This window comes from Vigna radiata, chromosome 2, assembly GCF_000741045.1.
Source record: "Vigna radiata var. radiata cultivar VC1973A chromosome 2, Vradiata_ver6, whole genome shotgun sequence".
Lineage (NCBI taxonomy): Eukaryota > Viridiplantae > Streptophyta > Magnoliopsida > Fabales > Fabaceae > Vigna > Vigna radiata.
In genome coordinates, this window is record NC_028352.1 from 20,743,800 (window position 1) to 20,763,650 (window position 19,851).

Below are 19,851 nucleotides of genomic sequence, written 5' to 3' on the forward strand. Positions count from 1 at the left end.
CTTCAGAGAGTATTGGTGAGTGAATTTACATTTTAACTTGAGTGATCTCTTTTATAATTGATTTCCTGATAAATTCAAAGGATTAATTCATGTGTTTAAAATAGAGTTTTCCCCTTTGCATGATTCATGGAAACTAATTTCTACACTTTAGAAAGAACAAGGCAAAAACATTTCCATTAGGAACATGACACATGACCACTACTAAGGAGAAATCTTCTCTATTAGGAGCATGACACATGGCCAATATTAAGGAGAAATCATATATGTGAGAAGCATGACACATGGCAACTACTAAGGAGCAATCTTCTCCATTAAGAACATATCACATGACCACTACTCTACTAAGGATTAAAGAACAAGAAGCTCTCAACCTTCCAGAGCAAGCCACTCCATGCGTGTGTTGAATATGAAGTTAACTACGAAATGCACCCTAAACTAGGTCATTTTCAAGCCAAAAACGCTACACTACTTAGTCCAAATACAAGCTAGATCATTTTTAAGCCAAAAACCTTAATCGAAAACTATTTGACTCATTATACAAGGCTCAAAAGAAAATTCTATACTACTAAGTCATAATATAAGATCCTCAAGAAACAAAAACTCACTAATGGTCCATGATGATAAGAAACCCACCTTCTATAAATGAATCTAATTCTTCTCAAGTGTGTTAGGTCATGATTTCGAGATATATCATTAATTAACTAACTGAAAAAAGAAATACTAGAAATAAAATTTTAAAATATTTATTATAAAACTCCGAAAAATATAGTTAAATAATAATGTAAAACATATATTTTATTTAACACATTGATACATAATTTGGGTTCTAAAGAATTATGGTAAATTTGTCAAATTAAGCATTTAAGTGAACACAATAACCGTCACAACTAAACTTGTCGGGGTCTGGATATTTTCAATCTCCTATTCATAGGTTCCGTGTTTCAGACAGTAAGAGTCTCTTCTTTTTTTCGCTCTCTAACACTCTGTTTGGATCCCAATAAAATATAAACGCTGACTCGTTCAGTGCTAAACAAACTTAGAACAAAATATTGGGTTCCCATTTCCCAAATAGTTGTTATCTTATTCTCAATCTAACATTTATTTTTGTCTAATTGTATATTCAGATGAGTTTGAGTATGAGTTTGTGTGGTAGTTATAGTCTTCAGTTTCCATGTCGCAGAATTGCAAGCTGCAATCTTCACAACGATGGTAATTCTTCCAATTTCTTTGCTTCCATGTTTATCATTAATGGGTATATTTTTATTTCTTAAAAATCGCAATTTTCTGACTTTGTTAATGTTTATGTTTTTGTTCCTTTCTGAAGAAGTATCAGGAAGGTCATATGAAATTCTTAAAGAAACAATTTGCTGATTTTGCCATTGTTGTTGGATGTAGCTCTGTGTATATAATTGTTACGTACACCGAAGGATTGTTTTACTGTTTATACTGGTCATGTGTGGCATGAGTGGATTATGTTTCTGGAGAACATTTTGCTCTATTTAAAATATAAATTATTGGATATGTATGGTTTCATTTTTTGTTGAAATGAAGGTTTGGGGGATCTGGAAGGGTATTTCATGTTCTAATCATTGGGAATGAACAATGTAGTGCCTATTTCTTTCATCGGGTGTTGCTACCCTTGTCATGTTTTTGAGTGAAATGTCAAACATGATATCCTTTCTTTGTTTTTGACACTTTGTTGTTGTAGGCAGCCATGTTGTTCCCGTCAATACGCACCAAAAGCCTTCGGAGCCTAAAAATTGTCTTCAGCCAAAATGGAAGATTAATGGCAATAATTTGACCACATGGATTGGAGTCATGACAGGTAGTAGTTGAAAATAGGGTTATTGTGGATTATGGATTTGCCTCTCAGTTATCCCTTGTTTCTTTTGTCAAATTTATCACAAGATGATGTTACTGATAATTTTTTTCCATCTAATTTAATCATGCTTCTTCTATTTGAATAAGACGTGTTGTTATTTAGTAAAACAGACTTAATTATGCTGCACAGGCCTCTTCTACACACTTGTTAATTTTTTTTTCGATTCATGCATTTTCTTTAATTGTTTTTTCCTTCTGTTGGGAACAGGGAACTTGTTAGTGTCAACATTTTTTACGCTGGTTATATTTGGAACTTGGTTTAGTTGACTTATAAACAATCCTCCTCAAGGATAATTCAAATGTATAGACGTGAAATAAAATGGTGAAGAATTCGTTGCTTCTGCTGGTATTAAATGCAAATTTTAGACCTGTAGCTGATTGCCTGAATTACTGACACAAATTTTTTGTCAAATTCCTGATCTTTTGTCTATTCTCAAACTTTTCTGTGGAATGTGCTACTGCTACAATATTGATGATTGGGATTAGTTAATTGTCTTGGTGAATGACTTGTGTTTCCATCTTTTTCAGCAGCACACTTGGTTGCTCCAGTTGCTGCAAAAGCTGTAAGTATAGATAACTATGTTATTGATTCATTTCAATGTCTATTTGCATAAATAATTTATGGAGTTGTTTTCTTATTTATGTAAAGTAAACTCATTCAATGAACGTAATGGTCTTGTTAAAATTGATTATTGTGAGTAGAGAATGATACAGAATGGTTCTTTTTTCTTCCTTTTATCTGTATGGGATATTAAACTTAAGGTGTTAGTTTTTTATGAGCTAATGATAACTGGGAAAGGTTGTTCAACGAGGTTATTCTGTGAACGTCTCTTTGTAGTTGAAATGACACAAATTGTTGTAAATTCTGATAAACACTAAGGATCCAAGTGACAGTGGCTGCCTCTTTTGTGTCATGCTTTGTATAGCACTCTGTGACTATAATTATTTTATCGACTCAGGAAGTGGCTTCTTCTATTTATGCTTTGGCTGATGGAAGCCTCGGTGACTGGTTTGGAGGCTTTCTATTTTCAGCTGGACAACAGGCAAACGAAGCTGTTCAGGGCCAACTATCATCTCTCAGTTTCACTAGGTCCCCTATAAATTCCTATACATTATTTTCTTTCTATTTACCCTCCTCAAAATTTGAAACATGTATTAATAGTTTTTGTTTGCTGTTTATTTTTGTTTATAGTTTGGCTGTAATTTATGGGGCAGGGCTTGTAACCAGCCTCTCTCCCTGTACACTTAGTGTCTTACCGCTGACCCTTGGTTACATTGGTGAGCTTGCTGCTGTTACCATTTTTAGTATTAGTGTCTCTTTTAGTTGCCTAAATTTGATGTTTTGGAATTATTTCAGGTGCATTTGGCTCTGGCAAAAGCAGATCAGAGGTAAAAACTAGTTTATATGACATTATTGTCCTCTCCTTTTACGATCATGTTAGAGGATTGAAGTTTTTCTGATTACTAATGCTAAATACTATCAAGAGAGATGATTTTAGGAATTAAATCTATGTTTTTAATCTTTTAAGGTTACTACTAAGATGCATAGATCTGACATGTAGCAGAGTTTTATAACCAGTATCTTGCAATTCATTTGAAGAAGGCTTTGTCTATAAAATGCATGGATCTTTGGTCTTTAATTTTTATTGAAACTGTATATTCATTGACCTTATTAGTTCAATAGATTCATAAATGAGGAAATCACTTAGACCCATATAATTGCATTGATAATTTTTTTCTAAAGTGCTTCATTTTCTCTACTTATCTTATTTCCATACCGACACCGACAAATTAAGACAGCATTATCACTAATGACAATCTCTTCTTCCTGCAGGTAGTTGGAGATTCCATTGCGTTTTCCTTGGGTCTTGCAACCACATTAGCACTGTTGGGTGTAGGAGCTTCATTTGCAGGAAAAGCTTATGGACAAATTGGACAAGGATTGCCTTTGGCTGCTTCTGGTTTGGCAATAATTATGGGTCTGAATCTTCTCGAGGTACTGAAACAGTTTCTTCTCCCCTTCACTGTGTTCTAAAGGTTACAAACTTCCTATTTATGAAAATCAGTGTTTATATTTTTTCTGCTATTTTTATTTCATTTTGCCCAACAACACCCATAAGTCACTCTCAGTCAGCAGGGTTATTTTTTGGAATTATTTCTGTACTAGATCTTTAAATCTCAACGCATTACAGTGGATTAGGCCTGTCAAAGGACTCAAAGCTCAGTCTTGTAGTTATTTGATATATGTTGAGATCATTTCTTCCTCTCTTTAAGTTTTATGACTAAATTATGAATTTAAATGTTCATGCAAGCTTTACATTATTTACACTTGAAGAGCTTAGAAGCAGCTAAAAACAGTTTATTTTCTCTTCAGTCATTGTTAGAATTTACCACTATATTTATAGACTACAGTAATGCAGAATACAAAAGGTCAAGAAATCCTAAAACCCTAACCTAATAGTTGGGTTCCATTACATAAATAATAATAAAGAATATTACATTTCAACAGTTACCTTAATCTCTGTGCAGTTACATTTAGAGCATTTTCATCAAAGATAGATAGTCTGATATGCACTAATGCTTGGAGGCATTCTTCACAGTTTTAAGCTTTTTACAATAGAAAACAGACACGCATAAATAAACTTTAAACGCTTATCTATTACAAATTTTTTCTTGAATAAAACACTTCATTTATATTTGAATTCACTTTGGGAAATTTTGCAGATAATTGAATTACGGCTGCCATCATTCTTTGACAGTTTTGATCCACGTGCAGCAGCTGCCAATTTTCCATCCAGTAAGATTATGCTCTTGTGCCGACCTTAGATCTTTTATTATTTAAGCTTGTACGCAGAACATTTTATGGTGAGGAATTCTATTCTTAGGTGTGCAAGCATACCTGGCTGGGCTTACATTTGCATTAGCAGCCTCACCTTGTAGTACACCTGTTCTGGCAACCCTTCTGGGCTATGTTGCTGCATCCAAGGTACAACTTATTAATAACCATTAGGTCTTCATTTTTTAGTAGTGATGCATGGTTGCCAAAGGACACTAGTTTCAGTTAATGAATTAAAAACTCTGGAGAGGGTTCTTGATGACAACCCGATTGTCATGATGCACTTCGGTCTGGAATCAGCAAGGAAAATGATGAAAAATGGTTCGTATGGTCTGAACGGAATTGAAAATTATGCAGGTTTCTAGAAAGGTTGGGCCTAGGGAAGGAGGCTAGAGGAAGAAGCTATGGAGAACCTCTAGCTGGTGACTCCCAAGAGAAACAAGTTTTTGGAGTAATCTCAGCAGAGTTTCTCTAATAATCAAAGAGTTTATCCCGCTACTTAAATACTAAGTCGTACCTAGCCAGAGTTTATCCCGCTACTTATTCTACCACTTTTCACAAAAGGATGTGTTTATGAGGTTAGAAGATTTTAGACCACAAACAAGCAAACACTAAAAGAACGGACTCCTGAGTAGCAAGGCTTCGAATTTAATATCTTTTAGCCAACCACCTTAACGTACAATAAAGACAACTAGGCAAATCCTATGGTGAGACTTGTTAGCTTTGACTTACAAGACACATTCACATACTACACCAAATTTATTACAAGAAAAGCAAATTCCAAGATATGGAAGAACACCAAAGGCTCTTCCAAGACACTTAGCTTAAAGGCCTTTACAAACAAAGAAAATGGTAACTGTTACAAATATCAGAATTAAGAAAACAGAAAATGCTCTCCACAGCTTCTCGTGTTTGCACTCAAGCTCCTCTCCAATTCTGTGTTTAACACTTCTTGAGAGGTCTCCTTGGAGTTTCTCTTAAGCTTCCACCCCCTAAGATGCTACCACTAGAAGTAGTCCACCTTCCAAGAATTATTCTGCACCACTAATTCACACCAAAACCGAGAATCCAAGAAATAAAATAAAGAAAAGCTTCAAACAAGAAAAAAATAGCTAAACTCAAATGAAGATAAATTGAGACATTACAAGATAGCCAATAATGAAAAGCAAAGAAACAAAAGCTGCAGAAACAAAGTAAGCACCCAAAGTTTGAACCTATAGAAAAGCTCTAGAACAGATTTAAAAACAGCAAAAGACCAAACTGGAATGACAAGACTAGTTCTGCTCACTTTGCCGAGTTCACAACAAGTGAAATCATTCACAATTTGTTAAGGTCGGGCTTACCATTGAACAGACCAGACACTGATTACAGAGCTCAGCAGTTATAGTCATGTGCACACTAAACCGGAGAGCTACCATTCATGCATATTTTCTTTTGGTTTTCTTCTGTTTCTTTTTACTCTTTTACTTTTTTTTTTAAGACTAAATTTTTCTTTCAGAATACTCTGCTAGATCAAAAAAATAACAGCTCTCAAGATAGTGTAGTAAACTGAATGTAAAACTTGGACTCTGCATAATTGAAATCAGACAAGCTATGAACTTGATATTGATCTAGTATCAAGCATGACTTCATAATAAAACATAAAGAATGACGCTCAACGATAAACCACTTCGGTGAAAGTGGTACACATTAAAACTGTATAATTGAAATCTATCACCGAGCTCATTTTAAGCCAATTCCCAGCTCCAATGGTTGACAAAGTTTACACAATGCAGAAAAATCATTTTGAATCACTGGAAATTGAATTTAATCAATTTAAACTTTGGAAATTTACAAGTTACCACCAAGTTATGAACTGTAACTTTAAAAGGTTTCTCATCTTACTTTTCTTTAAGTTGATTTTGTTTCGTAATAATGTTCATTTGCTTGTCACTTTTCATATTTTGTCATGTGGATGAAGAAAATAATGAATTCATGACAGGATCCTGTGATTGGAGGCAGCTTGCTTTTGACATACACAACTGGTTATGTTTCTCCCTTACTATTGGCTGCGTCTTTTGCTGGAGCCTTACAAGTCAGTACATGTCTTTTCAGGCTATAGATTAACTTAAAATATCACCCTTTTAAAATGATATCTCGTGGAAAACATCATTTCTGATTCAAATCTCAATTCGCAGAGCTTGCTTTCATTTCGCAAGTTTTCAGCATGGATAAATCCTATAAGGTAATTTTTTAACTTTTCAATGGGGTATCACTATGCATATAAAGGGTACACTCATATCCCTCATACAATTTATGTGCTGATAATTTTCTAGTTTCTAAAGGCTGGATAGTATCCACTTCCCTTTTGAATTTCAGACTTTGTACGTTTCTTATGAATGCTACAATTTTCTTGTCACACAGCGGAGCAATGTTGTTAGGTGGTGGTGTATATACTTTCTTGGATAGGCTGTTCCCAGCTACAATGGTGATGTAGAAAATCTCTTGGCTCTTGATAGGCCATGATCTCTTACTTTAAGACTTACATGTATATATGTCATACAAAGTACTTAATTAAATAGAATCAAATATGAGATTATTGCACATCACAGCCGAATTCTTCCCCTATGTACAAAATATATTTGTTGGTCTAATTACCTTCAAAGAAGCAAGATTTTGATACTGATAATCACAGTGACCAAAGCATGTTCTCCTTAAGGAACGTGAATTACTGTTTTCATGTTTTCGAGCGGTACCACATTCATTACCAGAACAAAAGTTTAAAATGAAATATCACCTACAGCGTAAGCTGAAAATTATTAATTAGAACGAATTAGGATGTTAGCGAGTGGAGCTTAATTGATAAGAGAATAAGCCATCATGGGATTAACAAAATATAGTAAATCTTGAAGAATTCTCATACTTCCGTTGTGTCCAAAGTTTTGAATAAATATTACACAACTTCAATACTTGAATGAAATGAAACAAAATACTCGCCCAAGGAACTATGACTATGTTTTGGACATAGTTCACATGAAAGACTGATTCTTATACACAAGATGTAATAAAGAAACAGAATAAAATAATTAATATCACTAAACTTTTATTGTGAGTACAACTATGGACACAAATGAAGCAATCACCCGATACAAGAAGAAAAGTGAACTAACTCAGCAGGTGTAGAAATGGTTTACAACCCAACGACACGGGGCAAGGGGAAGAGAAAAAGAAAGGGCACTTTGTCTGTAATTTTAACTAATCTTCTATGGTATGACATTGCCGGGCAGCCCTGGTAAATTAGTGCTTTGCAAACATTCCTTGTGTTAAAGAGGAGAAATCATAATCGCTTCCTGTCTTTGAAGTGGTCGATGATATTGGATATGCTGATGACTCTCTGTCTTTACTTGCTCCACCCGTTGTAGACGAACCATTGACTGGAGCAACTTGCCCCATTGGATAGTAACTGCAACAATAGGCCACTTAGTTGATTATAAAAGAGAAACGTAAATAAAAAAAAAAATCGAAAAATCAACAGAAACAAATTTGTAAAAAATGTTGAAACAAGAATGCCTCATTGTCATGCGTTCACTATAAGATAACTGACATAAATTAGAAGTAGCATATGGGACAGTGAAACCAGAAATTGATCCGTGTGAGAATTCCGTAACTAGTTGGCACCGGCACTTGACTTTGAAAGGAAAAGAATAACTTTTTTTTTTTTTTAAATCGCATGTGTTCTTTCCGTTTAATTGACTTGACGATGACCGTGGTCACAAAGTATAAAAGTGACTTGTGAATAATTTTGCTAACACCATAACGGTAAATTTAACGAAAGGAAGATATTGACAAAATTTTGAAAACGAAGTAACCAAATTAAACATTTTATTAATTTAGGTTAATAAAATAAAGATTAATTTGGGATTAAATTAAATGAAATAAAGAACCATAAAATTAATTTGGCCAAAGGTGAAAATTTTATTAAGAGAAATCAACTTTAATAACTAAAATTAAAAACAAATCCAAAAAGCCTTTTGGCAGCACACAGCCCATACACTCTACACATGATTTAGGGAATGACGAGTCCTTCTTGTTGACATCAATATCAACCTAAGATACTCAGAATCTAAAGGTTGGGTCATAATTCAGGCCAAACTCCTAATAAGTTACCCATGCTGAAATTAAATACAGTGTTTATAAACAAAACAGTGCTGTACCTAGATTGTGGATACTGAACTGAACTCCCTGCTGAATGCGCTGCAGTCAAGTTCATGGTCTACCATGGAAGTTAGAAGAGAAATGAATAAATAGCTGAACAGTTAAGAACAAATCATTAATCAATTAACTTGATGCTTCCATGAATAATTTACCTGCATTAGTTTTTGCAACTCTTCCTGATTTCCCATGGGCATTATACCAGGGACTGGGTAGCCAGCAGCTGGCCAACTTTGGACAGGAATATTGGATCCAGGTTTTTGTATGCCAGCTGGGTTTTTGGAATCCCCACTGGCAGATTTAGCAGCAGCAGCCATTAGAAGAGACTGTTGTTGTAAGCTGGCCAAGTACTTGGGATCCACACCACCAGATTTAGCAGCAGCAGCCATTAGAAGAGTCTGTTGCTGTGCCAGCATGGCTAGCTGCTGTTGATGCATTGCAAATGGAGACACAACATTTCCCTGCAGATGTCCAGTTTACTGGGTCATAAAAAATCTTATTTGCATACCATAACAGAGTAGCACATCTATGGATAGAGAATCAACATCTAAATTGACTTCTGATGTCTTGGATAATATAAGTCACATTGGGCAAGGAGAAATGCACAAATAGCAACAGAACGTTTATATTTTAAGAAAGAGTGCTAATCATATATCATGTTAACAAAGAAACTCAGGCTTCAACAAACATATTGAAGCACCTGCACATACCTTCTCAAAGAGGCTCATGATATCATTTTTTACATCTTTTTGTGGGTTTTCTGGAGTTGAACTTGTTGTAACCGAAGGTGAGTCTTTAAATAAATCCTCAATTCCAGAAGTGGTCTGAGGTCTACTGTCAACTGATTTTGTGGTATCATTCTTCACAGCTGGCAATGCCTCTGGAGCAGCTGAACAATAAACAAAAAACTTAAAAACTAAGACAAACACAATAGATTTAAAAACAAAAAGTTTCAAAAACAATGCCTAAAAGCACTTTCATTAGTGCTTCCATGGTGTACTTTTTCAAAAGGATGCCTGTGACATACACTGAAAACCTGCCCAGTTATTATCATCAGCAATAGCTTCAGCTGCACCTGAGCCCTTTTCACTTGGTTCATCCATAGATAACATGTCAAAAAGATCCGTAGAAAAGTCAACTTTTGGAGGGGAGTTTTGTTTTGTGTCAGTAGTCGGTTTTGAAGTTTCAACTTGTGATGGTGGTGAAACAGGTTCTGCTTTATCAACATGTTGAGGTTTTCCCACGGGAGTTACCTGTTTGGAAATTGATCATTGTCACACATCTAAAATAGTATAAATAAACCATGAAACTTTCAACTTCAAAAAGAAAGTCGAAAAATTCCATTCTACCGAAAAGAGAAAGAAAAGACAAGGTCCTTCATCTATGTTATCATATAAGTTATTGAATCAATACACCGATATAAATGATTTTATATATTATAGTTGTCAATTACTGTCTCTCACTTATAGTGTTTCCCAAACATCCAACACGCACAATATTTATCTCAATCATAAAATTTACCAAGAAGGGATTAGCATCTTAGTTTTATTATTGCAAAACTTGGACTGGGACCCAACATGAGTGGACTTATCTTTTCAAATAAAGATACGAGGCACGTGAAGAAATACTATCTGTATTTCCTAGTAAATAATATAATTTATAGACATTATGTCATATCAATAGCGATAAGTTGGCGTTTCAGGCTTGTATGACACACAATTACCAATAACATACATGGCAACATTAAGCCTATTTTTACACATATCATGAACACAATTTCAACATTAAGCATGTCAGGTTTGTCTTGTCATACCATACTCCTTTTTTCAAGAAAAATATATATGGGCAATTAAGCGTGTTTGTAACCTGTTCTGGTGTCTATTTTCAATCTCGTGTTTTGAAAACTCATTCCCCATATGATAGGGTTCTTGGTGCCAAGAAGCCCACAGATTATCCACTGGTTTGGACCACACAGAAAGATCACACACAGAAAGATCACACACACAACACACGTAAACTGCAAATGTTTCTTTATTGTTGGAAAACACACACAAAAACAACCAAGGAAGCCATCCTTCCTCCCCAGGATGTAATGATCCTGTCTACTCTTTTTACAGACAAAACGTGTCCCCCAAAGACACTTATTTTCCCTTATATACTAGGTACAAAAACAACTAACAAAAAACCAAACCCCTCCCACCTGACCGACAACCTTTCTCTACCCTCTAACCGTTTATGTCTTGTTTCTTGTTCCTTTCTTCTTAACATAGACCCTTAGGATCCTATCATTACTCGTCCGTCCATAAGCAACATTGTCCGCAAGGTCAAAGTCTGAAAATTGGTTCTTCATGGTTGCTTCCTCTTCCTATGTAGCTACCTCTGGTCCTCCTTCCTACCACTCAATAAGCAATTGAGGCATAGTTTCACCTTGTATCTGCACTGACCTGCACTGAAGCTTCTTCCCAACACCCTGAGGGGCCAATAGACTAACCCGTCCCCATGGAGTTCCTTTGGTAGTTCTTTCTATACTTCTTGTTTTCCCACTGCTAGCTTGAGTTGGGATACATGAAAAACCGGATGAATACACGTTATTTCTGGAAGTTGTAGTCTGAATCCTATTGGTCCCACTTGTTTGATTAGTTGGAAAGGGTTGTAGTATCTTGCTGATAATTTAGGGTGTAGACTAGTAGGCATGGATGCTTGCCTATGTGGCCGAATCTTCAAATATACCCAATCCCCTACTTTAATCATTGTTGGCAAATTTGACCATTTGCTCCTGGGCTCTTTCTAGATGATACCTTAACTGCCTTAGGGTTTCATCCCTTTGCTGTAGCTCCTATGCCACTGATTCAACCGCTGTTTCCCTAGTACAAATCGAGCTAGGGACAGAGGAGCTCGTCCATAAACTACTTCAAATGGGGTGCACTTGGCAGACCCTTGATAACTGGTGTTATACCAGTACTCTACCCATGGAAAAACCAAGCTCCAGCTTTAGGGCTATTCTAAACAGAAACATCTAAAATATGTTTCTAGAGTTTTGTTCACCACTTCAGTTTGATAGGTTGTTCTCATCAACAATTTTGTCCACTAAAGTCTGAATAACTCTTTCCAGAATAAACTAAGGAATGTAGGATCTTTGTCACTAATTATGGAGGAAGGTACTCCATGTAACCTTACAACATCTTTCACAAACACTTTGGCTATACTTTTTGCTGAATACAAATGCTTAATGGATATAAAGTGGCCATACTTACTCAACTTATCCACCACCACTAACACCGCATCTTACCCAATTGGATTTAGGTAGGCTCACAATGAAATCCATGCTTATCTCTTCCCATATGGCTTGTGGTATAGGTAATGGTTGGAGTAATCCTTGTGGTGAGGCTGCTAAATATTTATGTTGTTGGCAGATTAGGCAGTCAACCACAAAGTTAGTTATGGATTTCTTCATTCCTAGCCAGGAGCCACCTTTCTATATGTTCGATAGACTCCTGAATGTCCTCCTGTAGATGTCATAACGAATTCAGCTATTAACTTTGGTATCCAATCCAATTTCGTTGATAAGACCAATCTCCGTTTGTAGTGGAGTCAATCATGTTCCAGCGTAAAGGCTAGGTGTGAGTCTGGGTTAGTTTCTAGGTCCTGTCTTATTTTCCGTAGAGTTGGATCCTTCTCCGTCTCCTCTATAAGGTCGAGCAATCACCCTAAGTTTCTTCCCCCCTTCCTCCTTTTCTTCCTCCTTTCTAGACAAAGCACTAGCCATTCTCTTTGTACTTCCTGATTTGTATACAATTTCGAATTCATAGCCCAAAAACTAATTTTGCTGGTTTTGAGTGGTAATTCTTTGTTTCGAGAGATATCTCAAGATCCTCTGGTTCGTATGCACCAAAAATTTTGGCCTAACAAGTATGGCCTCCAATGATGGATGGTTAAAACCAAGGTCATTAATTTTTTCTCATAGATGGACTTGGAAAGGGAACCATTTGACAAAGACTTACTGAAAAATGCAATAAGTCTCCTGTTCTGCAATAACACTGCCCCCACTCTTCTTCTCAACGCGACAGATTCTATATGGAAGGTTGTGAAAAATTAGGCAAAGCCAATACTAGTGTCATGGTAATGGCTATCTTAAGGGCTTGCATGGCTTCTATACTGCTTGGGGTCAGGAAAACTGACCTGCTTTAACAAGTCTGTGAGTGGTCTAACTATCTTTCCGTAGTCGCTTATAAATCTTCTATAGTATCTCGTGAGACCTAGAAAACCTCTTAGAGCTTTGATGGTCCTGGAAATCGACCAGTCCATCACTACATCACCTTTTCCTGGCCCATTTCTACCCCTTTTCCAGATATAATGTGTCCCAAGTATCTGATATGTCTTTGGCCAAACTCGCATTTCGTCCTGTTGGCCAGAAAGTGTTGCTGCCACAAAGTATGCAGCACTTGCTAGAGGTGCTCTAGGTGCTCCTCCCATGTCTTACTATATACAAGTATGTCATCAACAAATACCAGGATGGTCTTCCCCAAATATGGCTTCAAAACCGAGTTCATTACACACTGAAACGTGGCTAGTGCACTGGCCAAGCCGAAAGGCATGACCAAAAATTTGAAATGATCTTGGCGAGTGCAGAATGCCATTTTGTGAATATCCTCCTCCTTCATCTTTATTTCGTTGTAGTCCGCTCTTTGGTCCCCATTGGAAAAATCTTGGCCCCTTGTAATTCATCCCATAGTTCTTTAATCATTGGGGTAGGAAAATTATTCGAAATAGTTGTTTTTTTCAAAGCTCGGTAATCTATACAAAATCTCCAGCTGCCATCCTTTTTTTCACCAATATCATTGGGCTAGAGTACAGGTTGTTGCTTGGCCTAATTATACCTGTTTCTAGCATCTCCGCCACTTGTTTCTCTATCTCCGACTTCAAAAAGTAAGGATACCTGTAGGGCCTCACATTGACAAGATCCACTCCAACCTTGAGGGGAATCTTATGATCCTGTTCCCTTCTCGGTGGAAGGTCAATAGGCTCCCTGCACAGTTCCCCATACCTCTTTCAAATCTTTTCCAGCTCTAAGGATTGGTTTGGAGTTAATTGGTTTGGAGTTCTAAGAACAGTTTCCCTTTTCTCTTCTTTCCATCTTAGTTTTTCAGGCTCCAAACTAGAGTTACCACCTCAATTGTTGTTTCCTTCAATAATGCTTCAGGAGTAGCCATTTTCTTGGCCAGAGTAGGGTCACCCTTAATCATCACCTCCCTATCTCCTTCCCAAAACTCATTGAAAGATTCCTTCAATTCCTTCTGACTTCCCTGAGAGATGTTATCCATGTTACCCCAATATCAAGTCTACTCCACCTAATTCAAACAAATAAAAATTCTCTCCCTTACTCCAACCCTTCCAACACAATTCATACATCCCCACAACATCCACTCGTGACCTTCTTGTGGCCATCTCCCAAGCACACTTTATGATGGATAAAGGATATACTCATATATATGGGCTTGACTACGATCCTTTTTTTCTCCAGTGGCTAAAATGGCTATCGTCAAACTTTTGTCGTTGGGCTATGCCAATATGGTTAGATCTAATGTGAATTGTATGGTTTGTATTGTAAGTTGTGTTGCTTTTTCTATGGTCTCAAGCAATCTCCATGTGCTTGTTTTGGAATGTTCAGCCACATTATTCAATCCTTTGGGTTGCAACACAGTGAGACAAACCATTTTATTTTCTATTGTCACACTTCCCCTAGAAAATGTGCACTCCACATAATATATTGACAATATAGTCATTATGGCGAATGATGTTGCTAGAATATCTAAGTTAAAGGAATGCCTTTGTAATCATTTTTTAGAGAAAACATCGTGGAAGTCACAAATATTTGTTGGGCCTATCAAATAAAGGAGTTATAATCACTCAAAGGAAATATTCTCTTAACATCCCTAAAGAGACATGTATGATTGATTGTTAACCACTAAATTGTCCTAAGGATCCAAATCAAAAATTAATGACAAAACATGAGGAAGTTTTCTCTAATCTAGTGTTAAGAAGTGAACTTTAAGCCTAACTCAACTCTACAAAACCGGCTTGTAAGGTGAGGTTTGCACACACTTATATACTTTAAATTGATCTTATCTCTAGTCGATGTAGAACTTCCAACACAGTCCTTTCATGCCGAGGTATATACATCTCGAGCGTAAGACTAGACATTAATGGGTGGTCCGATAGCGGCTCGATAACGAGTGGAACAATATGTCCAACAAACAACAAATATCGCTAGGATAGACTTTAACCTGACTCTAATACCATGTTAAGAAGTGGACTTTAAGCCTAACTCAACCCCACAAAACTGGCTTGTAAGGAGAGGTTTGCACCCACTTATATACTATAAATTGGCCTTATCTCTAGTCGATGTGAGACTTCCATCATCTAGAAAGATACAAAAGATGGTTTGAAGAACTTATTTATCTTACCATTACTAGACTAGATATATCATTTGCAATTAGTGTTGTGAATCCATTCATGCATAATCCTTGTATTGATCATTGGAATGTTGTCATCTATTTTCTAAGGTATCTCAAAAAAGTTACACGACAAGGACTACTTTATGAAGATAATGGGAATACCAAAATCTATGGATGGATACTATAATACTAATTGGATTAGTTCTCCTATAGAGAGATGCTCTACTACAAGATATTGTGTTTTCTTTGGAGAGAATACTATCTCTTAAAAAAACAAGAAATAAAATGTTGTTCAATCGACTACTGAAGTTGAGTATAGAACAATGGCATCCTTCACTTGTGAGCTTATATGGGTGAAAATGGATTTTTGTGAGATTCAGCTAATGAAGATGTGTTGTGATAACAAAGCTCTTCTATTTTGTCTCTAATCCAATATTTCATGAAAGAACTAAACATAGAAATTGACAATCATTTTATTCAAGAAAAATTGTTGTCCAAAGAAATATGTATTAAGTTTGTCATATCAAATGATGAACTTTCAAATGTATTAACAAAATCCTTAAGAAAACCTTAGATTGAATTTATGTGTTTCATGTTTGGCACATACAATTTGTACACTCCAGATTGAGGAGGAGTGTTAGAATAAGTTGTCTAAATAGAATTAATTGAAAAGTTGTGTTGTACCTAGTTTTGAGATATGTTTTTCCCAATTCTCTTATATTCTATATCATACATTGTATCTTATATCTCCAAAGTCACTATAAATATGAGATCCTAAGAGAGGGAAATTCACTCTCTCAAATTCATTCTATGTTCTTTTGTATTTTTCTAAGTCCAATAAAATTTGAAAAATGCCATAATGGGTTCTTTTATTCATTTTTGTCATGATTAGAGGAGCATTACCAAACCACCAATCCGATCATTGTTCTTTCAATAGCTATTTGGGCCTTTTTTATGCCTTAAAAATAAGGAGAAATCCAAAATTTAAACTTGACAGCTTATTTCTTATTGCTCCATGCATTCCCTTTTTTATTAGTTTAATTGCTAAAAATACTTGTAGCTCATGAGTCAAAACTCTGATGGCAGAGCAAACACTGCAACCACAATGTGCCACATATAACTCACCATATCAGCATGAGAAATATTGTTAAATATCTGATATAGTGCCACTACAGGCTATAACATGAATTTTTCAACCCATCTACCACAGGCAATATGTGACGTCATAGACTCACTATGATGGTGTATATAGCAGAATTTTGGCATATTCTGCTATCCACCACTGGTAACCTTGCAGGGGGAGAGAGAGAACAGGGGGAGAGAATGCTTACCAGTTCAGGCCCTCTGGGAGGAGCAGGAACACAAATTCTTGTAGCAGGAATAGCATTTGAAGGTTTGATTTTCTTCCTATCCTCAAAAGTATTCTCAGACACAACTGCATGACTATGGCCAACCCTTTCCATGGGCCTTTTCTCTTCTCGAAAACTAGAAGGTGATTTTGGTTTCTCATTCCTTGCAACCCATCTCTTCTCTTCATACCTTTAATTATATGCAATGATTGAAAGCAAAGAATCATCTTCACCACGTGCACATAATAAGCATAAACTTCTAACTATTTAAAGATTGAAATGGAAAAAATTTCAGTCTGGTTAAAGTGTTCATCAACTGACATACTTTGCACGAATGAAATTTTCAATTCCAACTCTATCATAATTTGGGGGTAATTCTGCTTCCCAGTAATTGTTTGCCTTCTCATTTCCCATATCTATATAGGGCCAGAGAAAGAAAATCAAATATAATGAGAAGACTATATAACTAATGCATACATACTAACAGAACTCGAAATAACCACAAGGTCATGACAGTTTAGATTCCCTTACGTTGAATGAATGCAACCTGCTCTGGAAGCCAAGTGTCCAAAGTTGCTGAGCGAACCTGCAGTCAAGCTACCAATTAAACATATAAATAAATACGAATTTTGCTACCAAGTTGTAATTTAGAACCAGCCTTTATTTAACACTAATATTTAGAGACTTATGGTGACAACCGAGATGCAAATTACCAGCTAAAGAAGGCATATATCCTTCTACTACTGCTACTCATTAAGAATCCTTGTTAAAGTATTTAGCAAACAAGCAAGTGAAATGAGCTTGAAACTAATACACCTTGCCTCAATAAATAATATAGTCTAGACTATTAAATTAACATTTCATAATTGAATTTGCAAAGATTTTATTTCCACACAAGATGACTATAATACACAATTTCCCCTCATGATTTAGATTCTGATAGATCAAATAGAAACCATTTTAAGAAACAAAATTACAAGAGACCGACAGATTCAATCACTTTTACAATACCGAGGAACATAACATTACCTTTGATATGTGTACCCCAAGACTTCTATGTATACCAGAACACTGCATGCATATAAAAATGCCAAGATTGACACTAGCCCATCTTGGGCCCCTGCAAATAAAATTTTAATAGAAATTTGTGAACAAGAAAAAAGAAAGAAAAATCTCAGAAAATTCATACACAAAGAAATCCAATTTTCACAGACAGATTAGCATCAGTATATTCTTCTATGCCTATTGACATCAGGATGTGAGATAAAGATTCAATCATTTATAAGCCAGAAACATACTTAGCTTTGCAGTCAGCACACTCCTTATTCTCTGGTAGTTTAAGAAGTCCTTCTAATATCTGCACAGTCAATTTAACGTACATATGAAATATACAATCAAAGGATAAAAGGGAAAGGGTCAAAGAAAGTGCATATAAGTTTCAAGGCATGAAACAATCCATAAGTTCATATTTAAAAAATAAGGATTTCAAATATATATAACAAAAGAATATATGTAAACTGATGGACTTCTAATGAAGAAAATTAACCAACCATCCAAAATAAAAAACGAAGTATTGGCCTTTGTAGCTCATATAATATAATATAATATAATATATATATATATATATATATATATATATATAATAATCTATTTATTTATTTATTTCTTTCAAATCAAATAAAATCCCCACAAAGCTTTTTCCTTATGACCGCAACCAGCTCAACGAATCAACTTCTCCGCAATTATAAGCTCACAACGAATCATCGAGGAAAATCAATAAAACAAGAAACACCAAAAGAAAAAAAAGTTTGAACATTTCTCCAGATCAACGACAGAGATTTTGAGCTACCACAGCTTTCCAACCGACAATGCTTCCAATGGCTCCATAATATTTTACTATAACCTTCAGTCGATCATCACCTACATTCGATCCATTTCTACATAACTTTTCCTTTTATTTTAAATTCAATCCCGAAAATTGCTAAACATATAACACGCATATCAATCAAGCTATAACCATTAATCCATTACCACCGATCATCGATCCATTTCCACACATCACATCTAAATTTCTTTTCCTTTTACTTCAAAAATACGCAACAAACAATTACGTCATACAGTATGCAATCACACAACCTCGCGATTCCGAAGTTCGATTTCTGGATAAGTGAATCGGAAAGCGATGGAATCGAATCCAGCAATTCAGAATTCTCATTTCACCATTCCATCGTTGGATCAAAGTTTACGAAATTCGGAAATGGCGCATTAGCGTATTGATAATATTAAGAGGAAAATCTAAGAGAATTGGATAGAAAATGGGGAAAAACCTTCTTGTGTTTGGCGTTGAGCTCTTTGGAAACGTTGGCCTTCTCGTTCATGATGCTAATGAAAAGGTTGGGCGTCGGCGAGAGAGAAAGGCGAAGAAGATCGAAGGGCAAATAGGTCTTTCAATGCGCTTTCTCTCTCCTCTCTCTCTCTAGTTTGTGATCTCTGTTACGAAGAGAAGAATGAAGAAGAGGAGGAATGAAGGAGAAATAGATATCGCACTTTGACTTTTAATATATGCGATTATGCCATATTTTCTCCCTTCGCTCTCTTATTTTGGCTTTTCGCGCATACCTCTTTTTTGCGCGTCAATTAAGTTAAAGTTTTATATTAACTTTTTAAAAGTAAGCCAGTTCAAATTCGAGGAAAATGCTTCTTATACTATTTTTTAAAAGAAAAAAATCATAAAACTTTATATCAGTTTAAAGATTTATTTTAGTATTTATTTATAAAACATTTATTTTAATTCATTTTTAAAAATTTTATCAATTTTCTCGTAAAACAACAATTAATTGATCTTAAGATGGAAACATAGTATACTTTTTAAGCGTGTCTTCAGGCGTGTCTCTTATATTTAGCCATAATTTAAGCATGGATTAATTTTTCCTTTTCTCTTTGTACTGGCTATTTAATGCCATTCATATTACTGAAATAAATTAAGCTTAAAAGTTGCATTCTTATACATAGCCATTAGAAACTAACAGTGGTATCATAGCCACTCACGAGCCTGATATTCAGAAACCAGAACACAGTGGCTGACAGTAACAGTTTCCTTAGTATTCCTAGGTTTGATGGTGATTATGATCACAGGTTC

The 19,851-nt window shown here is 35.6% G+C and overlaps 2 protein-coding genes across 6 annotated transcripts; one reads left to right on the top strand and one right to left on the bottom strand.

The window, feature by feature from the left end:
* The first annotated feature begins 876 nt into the window (after positions 1-876).
* LOC106776592 (cytochrome c-type biogenesis ccda-like chloroplastic protein 2) lies at positions 877-7,305 on the top strand. Of its 5 annotated transcripts, XM_022778767.1 has the most exons (13): positions 877-948; positions 1,125-1,209; positions 1,709-1,828; positions 2,410-2,444; positions 2,841-2,971; positions 3,074-3,159; positions 3,239-3,270; positions 3,716-3,877; positions 4,606-4,678; positions 4,767-4,867; positions 6,699-6,791; positions 6,895-6,941; positions 7,121-7,305. In XM_022778767.1, exons 2-13 carry the CDS (start codon positions 1,125-1,127, stop codon positions 7,191-7,193), a joined length of 1,038 nt encoding a protein of 345 aa, XP_022634488.1. In that variant the 5' UTR covers positions 877-948; the 3' UTR covers positions 7,194-7,305. The 5 variants fall into 5 exon arrangements, with proteins under 5 accessions (XP_022634488.1, XP_022634491.1, XP_022634490.1 ...); XM_022778769.1 differs by lacking the exon at positions 877-948 and having other exon boundaries at positions 969-1,209; positions 2,413-2,444; XM_014664085.2 differs by lacking the exon at positions 877-948 and having other exon boundaries at positions 969-1,209; positions 1,709-1,825; positions 2,413-2,444.
* A 277-nt stretch (positions 7,306-7,582) lies between these two features.
* Positions 7,583-19,090, bottom strand: LOC106756474 (probable ADP-ribosylation factor GTPase-activating protein AGD5). Its single transcript, XM_014638917.1, has 11 exons — positions 19,040-19,090; positions 18,011-18,069; positions 17,742-17,832; positions 17,244-17,298; positions 17,038-17,128; positions 16,695-16,902; positions 9,936-10,161; positions 9,619-9,797; positions 9,064-9,369; positions 8,911-8,969; positions 7,583-8,159 (listed from the first exon to the last, which is right to left on the bottom strand). Exons 1-11 carry the CDS (start codon positions 19,088-19,090, stop codon positions 7,994-7,996), a joined length of 1,491 nt encoding a protein of 496 aa, XP_014494403.1. The 3' UTR covers positions 7,583-7,993.
* Positions 19,091-19,851: the final 761 nt, after the last annotated feature.